At 41.0% G+C, this 20,220-nt stretch overlaps 2 protein-coding genes across 6 annotated transcripts; both read left to right on the plus strand.

Annotated features, from left to right (window-relative positions):
* Positions 1-711: 711 nt before the first annotated feature.
* Positions 712-3,299, plus strand: TCEAL9 (transcription elongation factor A like 9). 2 transcript variants are annotated; one of them, XM_008542616.2, is made up of 5 exons: positions 712-828; positions 1,573-1,704; positions 1,814-2,064; positions 2,190-2,255; positions 2,604-3,299. In XM_008542616.2, exon 5 carries the CDS (start codon positions 2,661-2,663, stop codon positions 2,973-2,975), a length of 315 nt encoding a protein of 104 aa, XP_008540838.1. In that variant the 5' UTR covers positions 712-828; positions 1,573-1,704; positions 1,814-2,064; positions 2,190-2,255; positions 2,604-2,660; the 3' UTR covers positions 2,976-3,299. The 2 variants fall into 2 exon arrangements, with proteins under 2 accessions (XP_008540838.1, XP_008540837.1); XM_008542615.2 differs by lacking the exon at positions 1,814-2,064.
* Positions 3,300-18,127: 14,828 nt separating this feature from the next.
* On the plus strand, positions 18,128-19,987 carry BEX3 (brain expressed X-linked 3). 4 transcript variants are annotated; one of them, XM_070605086.1, is made up of 3 exons: positions 18,307-18,567; positions 18,958-19,042; positions 19,375-19,987. In XM_070605086.1, the coding sequence occupies exon 3, from the start codon at positions 19,406-19,408 to the stop codon at positions 19,742-19,744; it is 339 nt and encodes a 112-aa protein (XP_070461187.1). In that variant the 5' UTR covers positions 18,307-18,567; positions 18,958-19,042; positions 19,375-19,405; the 3' UTR covers positions 19,745-19,987. The 4 variants fall into 4 exon arrangements, with proteins under 4 accessions (XP_070461185.1, XP_070461188.1, XP_070461187.1 ...); XM_070605085.1 differs by having other exon boundaries at positions 18,494-18,567; positions 19,424-19,987; XM_070605084.1 differs by lacking the exon at positions 19,375-19,987 and having other exon boundaries at positions 18,128-18,567.
* The last annotated feature ends 233 nt before the right edge of the window (positions 19,988-20,220 follow it).

Genomic DNA, 20,220 nt, shown 5'->3' on the forward strand with positions numbered 1-20,220 from the left:
TTCAGCCAACCCCAAACCATTCTGGCGCTCAAATACACATGCTTCCCAGAAGACAGAATAATGTAACAGAAGAGCAAGTGAAGTAAAACGACAGGGGGTGAGGGTTTTTTCTTTCCCCATAATCCACTGAGCTCTTTATTCTGCTTCACAAAAGGGCACCAAAACTCAAACAAAAGAAAAATACATGTTTATGTCTCCTCCTATTATTTTTCAAATGTTACCTCTGAAGAGCTATACCATTTTTATTGGCAAATTTGTGACTTTTACCAAAGACTGAGGTGAGGTTGAAGGGTAACCAATACCTGTTGAAGATTTTATATGAAACAAGTGTTATCATTTAAAATTCCCAAAAGTCAGTTCTATTGATACCGACCCTGATATCAGTTTCCCTACATTAAAGCCAGCATATATGGGGTTAAAACCAAAACACTCATTCCCTCCTTACTCCCTGGCTTCCTGGCTCCGGAATACACTGTCCTCCATGGAGACAGACACCGCCAAGGACAAGCACCTGGCTTCATCATCTCCTCCCCACAAAGAGATACAGGCTGGTGGGAAAGCTGCTGACCAGCAAGGTCACGGGCTCCCTCCTCTCTGCAAGTCATCTCAAGGCCAAAGACAGGCTGGTGGGAAAGCTCCGCCCAGCAAGGCCATATGCTCCCCCTCCCCTGCCTAAAACCCCAAATAAAAACCCTTCCTTTTAGCTTTTCAGGGATTTTGGGATTTCAGCATTAGCTGCCCTCTCTCCTTGCTCAGCGCTATGCAATAATAAAATTCCTACTTTCTTCCACTACACCTGGTGTCAGAGATTGGCTTGCTGTACAACAGGTGAGTGAACTCACTTCAGGTTCGATATCACTATGAGGTGTGTATTATTATTCCCTTCTTTCAGATGAGGAGACTCGGGCTCACAATGTGTACCTGACAATTGATGATTCTGCAGGCAGCATAGCTTCCTGAAAATACCACCACCAGGACTCTGGAGTCAAACATTACTTTTTTTTCTTCATTTTGAATCTTTTTCCCCAAATCAAATCCTAATATAATTATAATAATAGATTGTACACAATAATGAACTTGTCACGCACTATTCTCAGGACTGTAGGTGTATTAACTCATATAAGTTACTTAAAAATATATAAAAGTATTAAGAATAAAGTTAAAACTACATTCAAAAATCTCACTCCTCTCCCAGGCTCTATTTTTTTCTTTACAACCCGCTGCCAAACCAACCGTGCTCCACAACAGCCAAGGACCAGGCTGCAGATGAAACCGAGGCTGGGGGAGGGGTGGAGGTTGTAGGAGTTCTTAATCCTGGGAAAGGAAGGCAGGAAGAGAATTCTTGAAAGTAGAAAGTTTAGTAGCTTCAGAAAAAGATGCAGCCCCTCCCTAGTAATCAGAGAAAGGCAAATCACATCTTTTCCCCTGGAATAGGCAACAACAAAAAAGACTGACAGGACCAAATGTGTAAGGGGGGAGGAGGCAGAGGGCGGGCCCATTTCTGCCGCGCTTTTGGTGGGAGTGGAAATTGGGGACCCGAGCTCACTGGTGACGTAGATCTCACGTGACCAGGAGTCGACGTGTGCAGAAGTCCTGCTAGTCTGGTCCTTGTTCCCGTCTGGGTACCAGCTTCCTTCAGCAGCGCGTACGGTGGGGCCTGAGGCCAGGGGAAAGAGAAGGAGTCAAGTTGCTGAAATTTTGCAGGTTGGTGTCAAAATAGGTGCTGCCCAGGGATTTCTAGAGTGGGGGGTGATATAGGGCAGAGACTTGAGGGAGTCCTGGTCAAGTCCATCTCTCTACCTCCCACCTCCAGGTCTGCAGGAAATAATGACCCTTGGGAAAGGAACTAGGGGTCCCGGGAGAAGGACAAAGAGACCTGTGATAGTTTAAAAATCATCATCCTCTGCTGCCTCAGACAGCTTTCCCAACGCCTACCCTCCCCCCCAACCCCCGCCTCAGTCTTAGAGATAGTTTGGAAATAATCTGCTTTTCCTACTCCCTGTGTGATGGGAAATTCGAGCTGTCTTGCATTGTGGAGAGGGGGAGAACTGGGGTAAACAAAAGGTGAGAAAGTTTCCACAACCGAGAATCTTAATGAGGAAAAAGGTACGTGGCTACCTACCAAGTGCTCGCCCCACCCCCAACCTCTCCCCCACCCCTTCCCCCTCCCGTTTCCCGTTTGTCCGCAGGTCTGTCGTTCATAGCACTGCACAAAGCTGAAAAAGGTGAGGAAGAAACTGACCACATCAGTACAGGTAGGTGAGGGGAATATTATAAACACCGTTGGGGTTGAAGTGGACGAGGGCGGGACAGAAGTTGTGGGCCCCACCTTTCCTCTCTCTCACCTTATCCCAGCCTACTCTGCTCTAAGAGGGTCTTGTGTTACGCCCTGTGCGGGAGAAATGGTTGAGTAGGGCCTTGAAAAAGGCTGGAGGAAGGGACAAGAGAGAGGTGAGGAGGTGGAAAGTGGGGGTAAGAGCCGCAAGCTCAGGGAAGCCCTGATTGCTGATTGAGTCTCCCAGATGGAAGATATTTGATAATAGCTCTGAATCAAAAAAAGCAAATGCTGAGACCTCACTTACTGTCTCCTTTTTGCTTCCTAGAAGTAATTGCCTTTAAAGGGGAATAAGCAGAAAGGAAGGAAGAGAGACAGACACAAGATGAAACCCTGTCAAAAAATTGAAGGAAGACCAGAAAATGAGAGTGAACCAAAGACTGAGGAAGAGCCAAAGCCTGAGGAAAAGCCAGAGGAGGAGGAAGAGCCAGAGGAGGAGGAGAAAACAGAAGGAACTTTTAGAGAAAGGCTGATTCAATCTCTCCAGGAATTTAAAGAAGATATACACAACAGGCATTTAAGCAAGGAAGATATGTTTAGAGAAGTAAATGAAATAGACGAGATAAGGAGAGTAAGAAACAAACTTATAGTGATGCGTTGGAAGGTTAATCGAAACCATCCTTACCCCTATTTAATGTAGTTTACCTTGATCTTTACTTTTTCTGATATAACATTGCCATATAGCTTTCTTTTGATTTGCATTTTCCTGATACACCTTTGTCCATCTTTATACCTTTAACTTGTTGCTGTTAGTGGTTTTAGATGCATCTCTTGTTATCTGCTTCTCTATCACATTTTGAACCAATCTACAAATCTCTGCCTTTTAATAGGAGAGCTTTACTCATTTTTACAAAAAGAGGTTCTTGATAGGATATAAAATGAAAAAAGGTTACCAAGTAATTTGTGAATATCGTATTTTTGAAAGGGAATATTACATTTGTATATTACATATATGCACAGAAAACACATGAAGGATGAAAGACAAAAAATACAGTCAGGAGTAGGATTTTGAGTGATTTTTTTATTCTGCTTATTTGTATTTTTCCTTATTCCTATAATGTACACACATTATTGTTAAAATAATAAAAGTTTTATAACAAAAAAGAAGTAACCAACAGCACTTATCAGTTTATTTCTAAAGGCACTGGGGCACTTAATATTTGTTGACAGAATTTTAGAAGCAAATATGAACTCCAAATTACTGCCACTTAGATAGAAGAATAGATTTGACATCTTTTCTCATCTGTAAAATAGAGATAATAACAATACAATCTTAAGGAATCTTGTAAGGACCAAATAAGGTAATGACTGAGCTATATTTGACAGTTTTTTTCCCCATCTGCCCATGCAGGATCCTAACTCCTGAGGGATTTGTTTCAGCTATTTGGGAGGGTAGAGAAAGTAGTTCTTACCTGTGCTTAAGAACAAATCCAGGCAACTGGTAGGTGCCACATTTATGTTCCTCTCCTGCTGTGCCTGCCCAACATCCCATCTCCCTCCCCTTGGTACTACCAAGTATGCTGGGTATTCCTGCCCCTTCATCCAGGCCCTGTACCTTTCAGGCCCCTACCACTGATGATGTGCTAGAATTCTCAATTAGTGAAGCCCAACATATTTCTTTGGAACCCCTGGTGGCCTGAATCCCGAGACTGACCTCTACAGAAGTGGGGAGAATCTCCATCTCTTGGATTTGGATGGACATTTATGCAGGGCTACTCGGGCCATGATATCTTATAGATAACTTGGCAACTTTGGGATTTTAATCACGTGCCCCCTCTTCCCCATAAGACTCAGACACAATGGGTCTGTTTAGGGGTTGGACCAGAAGACAAGTCAAAGTGACAGATGTTATGCTTTAGTCAGAGTTTCTTCTCTGAGTCTAAAGATTATGGTTTTGTCTTTCTGACTCTTATTTCCTTAGGGTGAGTGATCTCTCCCAGAAGACCCATGGCAAGCCCTCCTCACCAGTTCAACAGATACACCTAGACCTGTGTAAATTTTAAAGAGAGGTTCAAGTCAGATTTGGGGATACTCTCATCCTTACCTGGAAACATGAAAGTGCTCTGTAAGACTTACTGTGTATCTATATCCACATCCAAATCTAAATATGTATCTGTATATGTGTATATGGCTCACAGTTGTGCCAGTTGTGTGTTATTTTATTTTTCTTCTATGATGCTCTTTTTGGAGCAATTCATGTCTTCAGGCTATTCTTCAAGGGTGCAACAGCCTGATAGATGCTGGTTGGGCTAGATTCCAGCTAGAGTGAGATGAGGGTCTGGCCAGGGGCTCACTGTGGCAGTTTTACAAGACAGGATGAATCCAGACCCCTGGCGCTCTGAGGGGTGGCACTGGGGCAAGATGTGGAAGGGCTCATCTAAGCCACACTCCTCTCCAGGATGAGTCTGCCTTTGGTTTCTCTTCTCCAGCCTGCAGCAGGCACCACACCCTCCTAGGCTGATGGCTGGGCTGTCCTGGACATACTTACTTAGAAGATATTGACTGTCCTTATTGCAGATCAGAGCACTAGACTTCCTTTCCCCCTTTTTTCCTTCACAAGGGGGCTTGATGGGAACTTTTTATAGGGAAGAAGATAAGACCTCAAAATTCACTAACTAGAAACACTGGTTGTGATAGTCTTTGTCCCAGCTATGACTACTCTGGATATAATCAGATAACTTGGGGTTAAAGTAGAAGGTCCTGGTGGTAGGTGGAGATGATTTTAGATAATACACAAATATTTTAAGTTGTAATATCCATGTATTTATTTGAATGTGTATTAATAAATACTCTCCATTTAAGGGAAATGATGATAGTTTAGATTTAGGGTAATGTTATAATGTTTCCTTTTCAAAAAAGTATTCAAATTAAATAAGTGAGTCAGTTTGAAGACAAACATGAAGTAGAACACAATAGCATAGGTGGTACACAGATAGGGCAAAAATCATCCTAATGGGAAACTTTACCCTAGCACAATCGATTTAGGGATGATATCTGGAAACACCTGTCAAGAACCATGCAGTCTGAGATTTTACCCTACTTAGAAGTTAACAAGTTAATCTGTTTAATGGCAGAAGACACTAGAATCCTGGGTCAGAGACAAAGGACATTATTACTCAAGGCAAAAGCAGTAGCCAGAGGGGCTGGCCCCGTGGCCGAGTGGTTAAGTTCGCTCACTCTGCTGCAGGCGGCCCAGTGTTTCGTCGGTTCGAATCCTGGGCGCGGACATGGCACTGCTCATCAAACCACGCTGAGGCAGCGTCCCACATGCCACAACTAGAAGGACCCACAACGAAGAATATACAACTATGTACCGGGGGGCTTTGGGGAGAAAAAGGAAAACAATAAAATCTTAAAAAAAAAAAAAAAAAGCAGTAGCCAGAGCTTCATATTAGTTTGTATCAGTTTCCCATGATCCTTAGGTCCCGTGAGGTAACACAGGGCCCATTATGGATGCCTGCACATAGTGCATTGTGTTACAGGAAAGAAACCCTAAGTTTGGAGAATTCACTGCTTTCACAGTAAGTAGAAGCAAATCTGATCTGTGTCCAGGGAAAAACACTAGTTACCTCCTCTCTCCAAGTTACTTGCTGCAAACACAACTGTGAGAAATGGCCTGCCTGTGTAGAGTGTCCGGGCCTTACATTCTTGTTCTACTCAGTAAGAACGTGCAGGGATGCTCAGGACCCAAGGTGAGTGGCCTCTCCCAGTAACATTTTTCTCTGTGCAATAAATCTTAATGTGAATGGAAAGGGTTTCCTAACATCACAAATTTTGATTTATAATTCCAAGTTAATGATAGCAAATAATGCATTATACTATAGAATGTAAACAGGGCATTTGTAAATCTTTCTAGGTTTTACTTAAACACATAGGATTTTGAACGAATACTAATTAACTGAATGTAAAGATCAACTCAGAAACTAAAAGTAAAGTCTATGAGGAACTTTAAAATTACAGTAAGACATAGCTATCGTGACACACAAAATAAAAGAAGCAGAGGACCAAGACCAGTGGGTTTATCAGGGTGCTAATGACAGGAGTTATCTTATGCAAAAATTTTCACTGAGAAACTGACAGCAGAGTGTATGTGTTTGAAAGTCAGCCCCAGATCCTGTACACAGGTAATCACCACTGCTTCTATAGAAGGAAAAGGCAAAAGTTAAGAGAAAAGCTGTTTTGTTCTCTCTACAAGGAAAGTTCAAGGTAGGGTAAGGGTTGAGAGAGAGGGGCCTCTCATACATAACAGTATCCAAAAGCAGTTATTTGATATTCTGACACCAGGATTTTGCAAGAGCCTTAGAAAAAAGAGCTGCATCATTTGATGGATAATTTAGTTGGGTATGGAGCATCCTTTCATGTATTTATTGGTCACCTGTACATTTTATTTTGAGAAATATCTGTTCAAATATTTTGCCTGCACCCCCTTTAATATTTTCAGTAGAGTTTGGGTAAATAATCTATTTAAAAGAATGAGTTAAATCCATATATACTGCATGATCACTGTGCATTATTAAAAGAAAAATTAAGGACAGGAGGTATAGTATAATATATATGCGTACATGTAGATATGTACACATACCCACAAATATCAAGATGAATCCCTTTAGCTCCTAAAGGGAGAGATCACGTCTTTTGAAGTGGCACTTTGATATCTCACCAGGCCTCTTGCTCACCAGTACATGAAAAGATGCTCCATACCCAACTAAATTATCCATCAAGTGATGCAGCTGTTTTTGCTAAGGCTCTTGCAAAACCCTGGTGTCAGAATATCAAATAACTGCTTTTGGATACTGTTATGTATGAGAAGCCCCCCTCTCCAAACCCTGGTTGTTTAAGAAATAATTATTTTTTAAAAATTTCTCCTAATGGATAATTCCATTATCCTTGCATTGTAACTGTCAAAATAGTTTCTTGGACTTACACAGTCCTTCTTCCCTTCCATGAACTCTGAGTCCTTTTCCAGATGTTACATCATTAATGTGCTATTTAAGAGAAAAGGAACATGAAGCTTAGATTAAGTGTTCTGGCCAAGGTCCCCCAGCTGTTAAATGAAATGCCTGTCTAAAGTCAAAGCCCTTGTCCCTAATCTATGCCTTGCAGCAGTTAGTATTTAATAAATAGCAACAACAACAGCAGTGCTGCTGTGCTGAATCAATTCCCATCATTTCCTCGAAGCTCCATGCCCTTTAAAGTCCTGGTCTTGGTTCTCCTGGTTCTCCCTGCCTGAAACATTCTCTTGACCATTCCTCACACATTTATTCATTCATCCCAGAATAGATGTTACTTCTTTTTTTTAAACAGCTTTATTGAGATTTAATTCACGTATCATACAATTCACCCACTTAAAGTGTACAATTCAACGGGTTTTAGTATATTCATAGTTATGTGCAACTATCACCACAGTCAATTTTAGAATATTTCAAGTCAAAAAGAAACACCATACCCTTAGCTGTGACCCCTCCCTCATGGCTCTATCGCTCCAGCGATAAGCAAACACTAAACCACTTTCAGTCTCTCTAGATTCCCTATCCTGGAAATTTCATAAGATAGTGCTCATATAAAATGTGGTCTTTTGCAACTGGCTTCTTTCACTTAGCGTACGTTTTCAAGGTTCATCTATTGTGTTGCATATATTTCTTCATTTCTTTGTACTGCTGAACAATATTCTACTGTATGGATATGCCACATTTTGTTTATCTGTTAATCCATTGATGGATATTTGGGCTGTTTCCATCTTTTGCTTATTTTGAATAGTGCCGTTATGAACATTTGTGTACAGGTTTTGTGGAGACACATTGTTCTTAATTCCCATGGGTAGATATCTAAGAATTGAATCGCTGGGTCACACAGTAACTCTATGCTTAATTGTTTCAGGAACTGCCATACTGTTTTTCAACTGGCTGACCATTTTACCTTTCCATGAGCAGTGTGTAAAGGTTCCAATTTCCCATCTCTTTGACAATACATTTTATTATCTGACTTTTTAAGCCATTTTAGTAGGAGTGAAGTGGTATCTCATTGTGGTTTTGATTTGCATTTCTCTGATGACTAGTGGTGTTGAGCATCTTTTCGTGTATTGGCCATTGTATATCTTACTTGGAGAAATATCTATTCAAATCATTTGCCCATATTTTAATTGGGGTATTTGCCTTTTTATTATTGCATTGTAAGAGTTTCTATATATTCTGGATACAAGTCCCTTATCAGGTACATGATTTGTGTATATTTTCTCCCATTCTATGGGTTATCTTTTCACTTTCCTGATGGCATACTTTGATGCTCAAAAGATTTTAGTTTTGATGAAGTTCAATGTATTTATTCTTTTGTTGTTCATGCTTTCGGTGTTATGTCTAAGAATCCTTTGCCATATCCAAGGTCATGAAAATTTACCCATATGTTTTTGTCAAAGAGTTGTATCATTTTAGCTCTTACATTTAGGTCTCTGATCCATTTTTAGTTAATTTTTTTATATGGTATGAGATAAGTGTGTAATTTCATTAATTTGCAAGTGGCTGTCTAGTTGCTCCAGCACTATTTGTGAAAGGACTATTTTTTCCCGTCAAATGGTCGTGGCACCTTTCTCAAAAACTTGGCTGACACATGGTTTTATTTCTGGACTCTCAATTCAATCTATATGACTTATCTGTCTATTTTGTGCAGTATCACACTGTCTTGATTACCATTGCTTTGTAGGAAGTTTTGAAATCAGGAAATGTGAATCCTCCTAGTTTATTCTTTTCCAAGATTGTTTTGCTTATTTAGGGTCCCTTGCAATGCCATATGAATTTTAGAATCAGCTTGTCAATTTCTACAAAGAAATAATCTGGGATTCTGAAAGAAATTGCATTGAATTTACAGATCAATTTGGGGAGTGTTGCCATTTTAACAATATTGAATTTTTCAATTCATGAACATGGGATTTTTTTCCATTCAATTGCATCCTCTTTAATTACTTTCAATAATGTTCTGCAGTTTTTAGAGTATAAATTTTGTACTTCTCTTATTAAATTTATTTCTAAGTATGTTATTCTTTTTGATGCTATTATAAATAGAATTATTTTCTTAATTTTCTTTTCAGATTCTTCATTGCAAGTGTATGGAAATACAACTGATTTTTGTATATTCATCTTGTATCCTACAACCATGCTGAAGTTGTTTGTTAGTTCTATTAGTTTATCAGTGGATTAAGATTTTCCATATATGAGATCACGTCTCTCTAAATATAGTTCTACTTATTTTTCAATCTGGATGCCTTTTTTTTTTCTTTCTTAATTGCCCTGACTAGAACTTCCACTGTAATGTTGAATAGAAATGGTGAGAGCACACATCTTTGTCTTGCTCCTAATCCTAGGGGTAAAGCATACAGTGTTTCACCACTAAGTATGAAATCAGCTGAGGGTTTTTCACAACGGCTTTTATCATACTGAGGAAGTTCCTGGTTTGGGGATATTAAACCAACCTTGCATTCTGGGATAAATCTCACTTGCATTCTGGGATAAATGATATATAATTTGTTTTTGTATATTGCTGGATTTGTTTTTCTAGTATTTTGTTGGGGATTTTTGCATCCATATTCATAAAAGATAGAGATACTGGTCTGTAGTTTTTTCTTGTTATGTCTTTGTCTGATTTTTGGTATTAGGGTAATACTAGTCTCATAAAATGAGGGAAGAAGTGTTCTTTTCTATTTTTGGAAGAATTTGTGAAGGATTCTTCTTTAAATTTTGGTAGAATTTATCGGTGAAGCCATGTGGGCCTAGGCTTTTCTTTCTGAGTAGTTTTATTATTATTATTATTATTATTATTATTATTATTACTAATTCAATCTCTTTACTTGTTATAGATCTATTCAGATTGTCTATTTCTTTTTGAGATAGTTTTGGTAGTTTGGGATTTTTTTGGAATTTGTCTATTTCATATAAATTTTCTAATATAATGGCATACAATATTTCATATTACTCCTTTATAATCCTTTTTCTTATCTATAAGGTCAGTATTAATGACCACTTTTTCATTTCTGATTCTAGTAACTTGAGTTTTCTTTTCCTCTCTTTATTTATCTCTCTCTCCCTCTCTTGTCAATCTAGGTAAACCTAGGTAAATATTGTTGATCTTTTCAAAGAACCAGCTTTAGTTTCACAAACTTACTTTCCATTCTCTATTTCCTTAATTTCTGCTCTAATCATTGTTATTTCCTTCCTTCTGTTTGATCCATGTTTTCATTCATCTCAAAGTATTTTCTGACATCCCTTTTGATTTGTTCTTTGATGCACTGGCTATTTAAGACTATTTTGCTTATTTTACCTATATTTTTGATGTGAGTTTCTTAATTTTTTTCTGTTATTGATATGAAGTTTTGTTCCTTTGTGCTCAGAGAACATATCTTGTATTATTTCTAACCCTTTAAATTTATTGAGATTTGTTTTATGGCCTGTCACATGGTCTACCATGAAGAATGTTCCATGTGCACTTGAGAAATTGTGCATTCTGCTGTTGTTGGGTGGAATATTGTATATGTCTATTAGGTCTAGTTGGTGCAGGGTTTTCTTAAGTCTTACGTTTCCTGATTTATCTTCTGCCCAGTTGGTCTATTTACTATTAAAAGTAGAGTATTAAAGTCTCTAACTATTATTGTTGAATTATCTATTTCTCCCTTCATTTTTGTCAGTTTTTGCTTCCTTTATTTTTGTGTTCTGTTGTTAGGTGCATATACGTTTATAATTGTTATATATTCCTTATGGATTAACTATTTTATCATTATAAAATGTCTCTCTTGCTTCCAATTTTTGGTCTGGCATGTAAAGAACTTGGAAGTCATCACTCCATACTAACAAGCAAAAAGCTGAACAAACTGAAAGTCAATAACTCTACTTACATGCATTAGAGAATTGAGGTCACAGGGCAAACCACTGCCCTCAAAAAAGGAGACACAAACAGGTAGATACAGAGGATCACAATTTGCTGGAGCAAACTCCATAATCAGAAACTTCCCCAGGAAACATTACTGAGGTAGGAAATCCTAAACTGTAATTGATGGATTGCTGGGAGTTCACTGTGGAGAAGCCTGTGAGTTAAAACTGCAGAGAGGCCCAGTCTTAGGGGGTGCTCCTACACTTTTATGAGTTTTACCTTGAGAGCCCTATGAGCTTCTCCTAGTGAATATTGGGGAAAAACCTAGTGCCCTGGTAGGGGTAGAGGAAAAGTAGCATTTTTTAAATACTCTCAGAGCATTTTATTCTTCTTAATAAAGCCTTCCATCAAGAGAAACTATTTTAGCAGAGCATAATTTACTAGAGTTTTATCAGAGCCTAACCAACCTAGAGGAAGGGAAATATCCAACTCCAAACTCCTCTTGTCATCCTGTCCCACCTGAGGGTGGGGTGGAGGACTGAGAAGCACTTGTGAAGGTCACAGCCTTCACCATACCCAGCTGTTAGGCTCCTTTAATTGCCAGTTGATTAATCTATTATTTTCAATAATGCCCCTGGGCATCAATTGCTTTTTTTTTTTTTTTTTTTGAGGAAGATTAGCCCTGAGCTAACTAGTGCCAATCTTCCTGTTTTTGCTGAGGAAGACTGGCACTGAGCTAACATCCGTGACCATCTTCCTCTACTTTATACATGGGACACCTACCACAGCATGGCTTTTGGCAAGCGGTGCCATGTCCGCACCCGGGATCCGAACCTGCAGACCACGGGCCGCCGAGAAGCAGAACGTGCGAACTTAGCCGCTGTGCCACTGGGCGGGCCCCCTCAATTGCTTTGAAGACTAATTTAATCAAATTTAGGCTCCCTCAAAGGAATAGTTTCAATGATTAGTGTTTGATACTTGTTCCAACCCAAGGAGGCAGGACTCCTTCCAGACATTTCCTCCCTGGCTCTTTAAAACAATCTAGCCAACCTAGAGCTAACTGGTATCCTCACTGAATCCATGGATCACTTCCCAATTCCCTCCACTAAAACCACCACTATTTTTAGAGCATCCTTGGCTTGAACTTCTCCATGTACTATTGCAAATGAAGTTCCATTGTGAAAATGTTAGAACATACATGCTATGGCTTCCTTCTCTCCTCAGGCAAAATCTCTGAGCCAGGGCTGTAAATCTGGGGGTGGGGACAATGGCACTCTTCTCTCCGAGTGACACTCCTGCTTTAGGAGCTGATGTCTCCGTGGAGGTAGAGAGGAAACAGCAGTCTGAGGTCCTCTTAGTTTGCTTCTCATAGTGTGGAACCATGCCTTGTAAGCCAAGCCAAGAGAGATCAGGGCCCCAGTATTCTCAGTGGTGCCACACCCATAGGACAGTCTGCATTCCATCAGTGGGGGCTGGTTGGAAGGAGAGAGCCTCCGCCTCTCAACTACACTCAGTAGTGAGGCAGAATGAGAAATGCTGATGTCCTCCTCTTCCCAGGAAGAAAGCCCCATGGCTGGGAGCTTCAGGCGAGAACACCCTGTGTTCTTAGCTGACAGTTAGGAGTTACGCCTCCCTCACCTGGGAGTGAGGAGGGAGGGAGAGGTTTAAGTTCAAATACCACAGACGTTTACCTTTCTTATGGAATTTTTACAGATTTTCTTGAATAGATGTTTCTTCACTTGATATATGCCCTTAAGACCATTTCCGGAGGCCTTAAATTCTTTTGTTTTGTTTGATAATTTCCACCAGTTTCACTGCAGAGCAGGTCCATAGAGCTCCTCACACTGTCATTCCAGAAATTGACCTCCTAGACATTACTTTTTCCTGGAAGACTTCACTGGCAACTAGGTTAAGTCCTCTTACTCAGTGCTCCAACTGCCCCTTCAGTACTTACCACACTCTCCTTCTGGTTTCCTCCCATTAAACCATGAGCTCCATAAGAATACGAAGGCTGTATCTGCCTTGTTCTCTTTTATATATACAGGGCCTTGCCTGGGATATTGTAGATGCTCAGTAAATTATGGTTGAACTAAAAGTATATTTCTTTATTTTTATTAAGTGGAAAGAGCTACAGCCTGGGAATCAGAACTCCTAAATATGGTACTGAGATTGAGATGTGGAATGGGCAGGCAGTGCCTAGCACAGGAAAAAGCTCAAACAATCGATGAATTAAAGATTGAATGAGATATATATTTGGGACTTATTAATAAATGAAACTGAGTAGAGGTTAAGACCATAGACTTAGGAACTAGACTATATAGGTTTGAATTCCTGCTCTACCACCTCCTATCTATTGCTTAGCCCTGCTGTCCTGCAATTCTCTTATTTGTAAAATGGGGGATAATATTAGTACCTACCTCATAGGACTTGAGGGAGGATAAAATGAAGTAACGAATATACGTATACAACAATGCCTGACATATAGGAGCATTTATATTAAGTGCTATTTTATTTTATTTTCATCACTATGCATGTTTAAGAAAACTAGGATAATTCTGTGTGTGATATTTCATAATGTTAATTTAAAAGGAATATAATTAATGATTTTTTTTCTACTTGCAAAAAGGATACATTTTCCTTGGAGACAATTTCGAAATAGAGATAATCACCACCTGATGACCAGCATCAGAAATGCATCTTTAATCTTAAAGATGAGGACAACTAAATGGGAGGGGATGAGGAAGGAGCAGGGGCACCAAGTCACCAGGCATAGGTTTCTAAGTGTAAAATGTGGCACAAGATACTGTCATGCTAATAATGTCTGAATCTCAGATTTGTGACAGGAAATGTAGCCCCTGACTCAGCAGCTGGGGTAGGAGTGTAAAGTGGGGGGGAAGAAGAGAAGGGAGGAGGGGTGTGTGTGTGTGAGAGAGAGAGAGAGAGAAAGTTTACTCTTTAGTTATAGATAAAAATCATCTATACTATCAACATATAAAAATTATCAGTTTTACTAGTCTTTAAAAATAATGTCTTCCTTATTCTCACATTTACCTAATTTATTGTAGAATATTTGGAAAATCATAAATCTCCTTTGATATTATATACAATGTGTATAAACCTAGAAGGTAAATAAATAAGTAAATAGCATTAGCCAAGAAAGCATGGGTGGCTCTATTCCTAATTCTGACACTATCTTGTTTGGTAACCTAGGAAAATCTCTTAATTTTTCTGTGTCTTGGTGTCTCAATTTGTAAAATAGGTTCTTGGACAAAAATAATTCTAAGATTGTTCCAGTTTTGACAAAACATGATCTGTGAAAGTTTAGGACTGCTAGTGAGATCATAAATCCTACCCTATAATTCAAAATTAGGCAAAGGCACAGAAAACATGACTGTAAAATCCAGTGTTCTATAAGCCTGCTAATCCATTCTTTTGGCCTCACAGTTTATTTTGTTCTCCTATTTCCAATCCTTTCTGATGACTTTGCACATCAGTACTCAATCAGTACACAGGTGGATAATTGTGGACAAATATGCTAAACTTTTCTCTTATAAAAATTAATTTCTTAGAAATCCTTAAGGTAAGAAAAATATGGGTGAAACAAGGCTGTGGAAATTCCATTTTAGGTCCTATTCAAAAATTATCTTGTACTTAACAATTGTAATCAAACAAGTATCATTAACATATTGACTGCCTCGTCTAGCTGTAAGGTAACAAATGGATTGTAAGAGGTACATACAAGTATAGTGTGTGACAGTTTTAAAATATGGCTGCAAATTATTTGTCACTCCTCCCATCAAGAGTTGGAGTCTAGGGCCAGCCCCATGGCCTACTGGTTAAGTTTGCACACTCTGCTTTGGTGGCCGAGAGTTCACCGGCTCGGATCCTGGGCACAGACCTAGCACCGCTCATCAAGCCATGCTGAGGTGGCATCCCACATAGAGGAACTAGAAGAACCTACAACTAGGATATACAACTATGTACTGGGGGGCCTTCAGGAGAAAAAAAAAAAAGAGGAAGATTGGCAACAGATGTTAGCTCAGGGCCAAGCTTCCTCATACACACACACACACACACACGAATCACCTGGAGGGCTGCTTAAACCCCAGATTGCTTGGCTCTTCCTTTACCTCCAGAGTTTCTGGTTTTAAAAAAATGAGTTGGTGTCTATAGTCACTACCCTTGAATCTTGGAAGAGGACCTATGTCTGTTTCAACCAATGGAGTACAGCAGAACTGATCCTATGTGACTTCGAAGCCTAGGTCATTAAAGGCCATATAGCTTCCACCTTGTATACAGGGAACATATGCTCTTAAAGCCCTGCGATGGCCATGTTGGACAGGCTACATGTGGAAACTCTGGTTGATAGTCCCACATGAGCCTGTCCTTCAGCCATCTCAGTCTCAGCTGTTCCAGGACCCAGCTGTTTGAGTCATCTACAGCCTTTCAAGTTACCCTCAGCCAAACCAGCCTAGCTGAGGCCTGAGACATCCTGGAACAGAGAAGAGTAGTTCTCACTGTACACTTTCTGAATCTCTAACTCACAGAATCTGTAAACATAAATATCAGTTATAGTTTGCATCAGTGAATTTTGGGATGATTTGTTACCTATCAATCGATAACTGGAAGAGTTACATGTCACACTGCAGGTGATAGCGATAGGTATGCAATAGTCTTGAAGCAATATGTTAGCAAGTCAGCCAAATAGAGTCAGGCAAGTGTAAGTAAAGGTAGAAAATGACCTCAGGGTTTTAAATTAGCAGCTCATTTTTGGAGGGAAAAAATTCACATAAACCTTTGTATTTCTGATATCTCTTGGGGAAAAAAAAAGGAATATTTGGCAACCTTGGACCTGAATTGCCTCATGACAATAATTGGCAAGAGGTGAGCAGAGGCTGTCCTATTTTGATAGAGCACGTGCTCCCCAGTTTAACTAGATTTCTGCTCAGCCAACTCACATATGTTTCCTGTGGCCATGTGAGTTGCAACCCCTGAACTAACAGGGCCTACTGAGTACTAGAACCTTGCTAGATGCTAAAACTGTATTAGTAATGGAACTTAAATGGGACTAGCAACAGTAAGGCAAGGTAAAGTGACCTTTATGAACACTTATGCATAAATTTCCTGATACTCCTCTAAGTTCATCCCAAAGTCAGGGGAAAGTAGGAATGGGGCCACCCTAGGCCTGAAGCTAGAAGGATCAAGGGAGTTCCCTTGGCCTACACATAGTCAAGCTCAATTAATCAGTTTAGGAGACTATACAGCACAGAACTTCTTTTCTACCAGAGTCCTAAACAACAGGAAAGAGTGGCCATGGGTCTCTGGTGTCTAAAGATATCATCTGCAGTCTCTGAAATAAAGAACATAATATCCCTCGGCTCTCTAAAAGATAGTGAGTACTATCAGATAGTGAGTGAATATTTGTAGCTTTCACATTCAGACATCTTAGCCTCATAGCTGTTATTATTTCAGACTAGATCTCTTGAATGAAATACACTCTCTCTCAAATGTTCAAACTCTTACAGTAATACCCTTAAAATTTCATGGGGTCCACTCTTCATTCTTCAAAGTTCTTGACATCAAAGTTATAATGGCCATAGCTTACAGGGAAACTAGAGTAGGCATAATTTTCTATATTCTTTTTGTGTGTGAGGAAGATTGGCCCTGATCTAACATCTGTTGCCAATCTTCCAGCCAACATCACTAACAGAGCTATCTGTATGAAGAATTGTTAACTGTGAGACAGAATCCAGGAATCACTACTATTCCTTTTAAAGACAGTTATTGGGTGTGATTTTGTAATTTGACCTTTTGGAGCTATATATTAATATATCTATATATTCCTAAAAGTATATATATATATATATATATATATATATATATATATATATATATATATAAAATTTTACATAGTTCCAAAACCTCAAACTGTATACGCACTAGGCATGTCCTCTTCCTTTATTCAATGTCCCAGCTAGTTTAGCAGTGTAGGAGATTACATAGCAGTTTGGAGCCAAAACTAGAGGCAGTAAGCATTTGTCTGGCCTGTCTAGCCTCAGTGCATATAATTCTTTTGGTTTCTTTATCACAACCAACACGTACTAAAAATTTTTTTATAATAATGTCACTTTCCTAAAGACATTTTTATTTTCTAGCTGTGATAATATTTTATTTCAGTTTGGAGGAAGGAACATTTACACTCAAGATGAGTTTCAGTCTCAAGTTTCGGAGCTTCACATACTCCCTGCTTATTTCTATTATTTTTTGAAACATTCACATCAAAAGGCAGATGGCTTTGGAACTGATTTCTTCATATTCTATACTTATGAGACTGTTCTAAGGTGATATTTGTAGGGGTGCTCTGGAAGGTTTGGAAAGGAAAGCAGGGAATAAAAAGGCTCTTTTTCTCCAAAGACTGTGGTATCAAAAACATCACATAAATGTACACAAAATGGCCAAGATCTGACAACTGGATTTCTCCCTACAGATTTACTGTACAGATCATGTTGAAAACACCAACTGTGTTCAGCAAGATGCCTTCCCTTTTTGAAAATAAAATTTTGAAACAAGCTAGTATGTTTCAAAAGTGATGTCGATGTGTGGAACCCAGGGAAAATATTTTCTGTGTGGCACAGGTGAACATAATCAAACAACGAAGCTTTTTTATTCTGCGCGATGAAACATTTCTTTCAAAAATGAAATCTTGTAATTTTTAATTTTTTGAGGCATGATTTCTTAAAGAAGGAAATAAAAATTATTAGGAAGGATATATACTGCCCTCTCTATCTTCTTACCTCTCTTCTGACAAGTCCCCTGCTCCCTCCCCACCCCAGCTCTCATTCTAAATTTCCTAGAAGAGTATGAGTTCAGGGGATATGGTGGGCAACGGTGGCTGTGCAAGTGCAGGGAGTGGGGGTGGGGGGTTGTGGCGGAGCTTGTAGACAGCGACGAGAGGAGAGAAAGCAGAAAGGCCAAAGCCAAGGCCTGGGGCGGGAGCGGGAGGGTGGAGGGTGTAGCAGACCCTCCTTGGTAACCAGAGAAGTGCAAACTCCAACCGCAGGGAGGTGATGCTTCTTGTGGGCCTTCAGATTCGAGAACACCGAGATGAGTGACAGGGCGCTGCGCGCTGGGGCCCCACGCGCTAACAGGCAGAGGCAGAGGCTTGTCTGTGCTTGTGCGTGTGCAGGAGGCGGGGGTGCGTTCCTGCAGCACTGGCCGCCGGAGTTGGGGGGCGAGCTCGGCAGTGACGCGGGGCCCTCACGTGACCGGGAGCTGCAGAGCGACGCAGCCTTCCGAGCAGTCGTCACTCCCGTCTGGGTACCAGCTCCCCGCTGCCCTGCGCACGGCGGGCTGGCATCGGGCCCGGGGAAGCGGAGCAGGTAAGGGCCCCGGGCGCGCGCCGAGGCCAGAGCGGCAGCGGACGGCCAACCCCGGAGGCCGGCGGGGAATCAACGCAGCGAATCCTGGCCTGCTTTCTCCACACCCGGCATGCTTGGGAACAGGACTAGTGGCCCCCTGGGGTGTGGGTGCAGGGGCGGCAGGGTTCCAGGGAGGGTGGCAGAGCAACTAAGAGCGATGGGAAATCACCCCCGAGTTCCTGCAGGAAAATGGTGAACGCCCGGGTCGGGGAGTTGGGGGCTGGGGACGAGAGACGTGGGGCGGAGGCGGCCGGGGGCCGGGGGCCCTGGCTGGGAAGGGGCCGGGCGGCGGCGGGTTGGCGCCGAGCGCTTGGCAGCAGTCCCCGCTCTCTCCACTCCGTCCCTCTGCAGATCTGCGGGTCCAAGTGTCAAGTGTCGCGGCGGCTCACTTGGGGCGAGAATCGGGAGGAGGAGGAGACGGCAAGGATAGGCCCAGGTCGGTGCGGGCACAGTGGTGGGGGTGGGGGCAGAGCCCAGTGTGAGACCCCCGCTCAACTTCCCCGTCCCCCGTCCTCCATCTTGGTGTTTGCTGCGCTCTGGGAAAGAATCCTGGGAAAGGAAAAATGGTGGGCTTTGGTGGGGGAGGGAAAAGGAGAGAGCCGGAGGGAGGGGCTCGAATTGGAGGCCCCCTAGAGGGCGCAAGAAGCTCCGAAGGTGGGGAAAACATGAAATTTTAAAAAGCCTTTCCTATCAGGGCTCTGAATCCTGCTGATCATTGTACCAAGCATTCAGTCTCTCTCCTTGCCTTTGTCTTACTTGTGTTCAAAGAAAAACAACCAGAAAAAAAAAAAGTCTCATCATGGCCAATATCCACCAGGAAAACGAAGAAATGGAGCAGCCCATGCAGAATGGAGAGGAAGACCGCCCTTTGGCAGGGGGCGAAGGCCACCAGCCTGCAGGAAATAACAGACGGGGACAGGCTCGCCGACTTGCCCCTAATTTCCGATGGGCCATACCCAATAGGCAGGTCAATGATGGGATGGGTGGAGATGGAGATGATATGGAAATGTTCATGGAGGAGATGAGAGAAATCAGGAGAAAACTTAGGGAGCTGCAGTTGAGGAATTGTCTGCGTATCCTTATGGGGGAGCTCTCTAATCACCATGACCATCATGATGAATTTTGCCTTATGCCTTAACTCCTGCCATTTTCCATGAGATTAATACTGTGATTCCCACTATTGTTTTCTTTGCATTTTCCTCTTATGCCTTTACTGATCGTTTGCTGTGAACCTTATGTAATTTCCATGTGTCCGATGGGTTCTGTGTTACCAGCTTCTAATTGGAGATTGCCTTGGCACCCAGTCTAAGTTTCTGTCATCAGTAAAGTTTCACCCATTTGCATGGAAAAATGTAAAGTTAATAAAGCACTTAAAAAGCAATCTATACATTATTGTTTCATTTATATATATATATATATGTGTGTGTATGTATGTATGTGGACCTCCCAAAAATCTGAAATCAAATATCCCAGGGTGTTAATTGGGGTACATTTCTCTGGTTGGATAACATGTGACTTTTTTCCTTTTATTATCTGGAGTTTTAGAAGCAATGAAAACAATTTCTTGGTAAGTCTGAACGTAGTTCAGGTACATGATAATTACCGGTTCAACAA

The sequence above is a fragment of the Equus przewalskii genome, chromosome X (genome assembly GCF_037783145.1).
Source record: "Equus przewalskii isolate Varuska chromosome X, EquPr2, whole genome shotgun sequence".
Lineage (NCBI taxonomy): Eukaryota > Metazoa > Chordata > Mammalia > Perissodactyla > Equidae > Equus > Equus przewalskii.

What these genes read in the sequence shown, in the direction of transcription:
- TCEAL9 (XM_008542616.2), top strand. Translation starts at nt 2,661, where the DNA reads ATGAAACCCTGTCAAAAAATTGAAGGAAGACCAGAAAATGAGAGTGAA.
- BEX3 (XM_070605087.1), top strand. Translation starts at nt 18,293, where the DNA reads ATGAGTGACAGGGCGCTGCGCGCTGGGGCCCCACGCGCTAACAGGCAG. An exon ending in GGCCCGGGGAAGCGGAGCAG is followed by an intron (nt 18,568 to 19,374) that starts GTAAGGGCCCCG and finishes TTGTGTTCAAAG; the next exon opens with AAAAACAACCAGAAAAAAAA.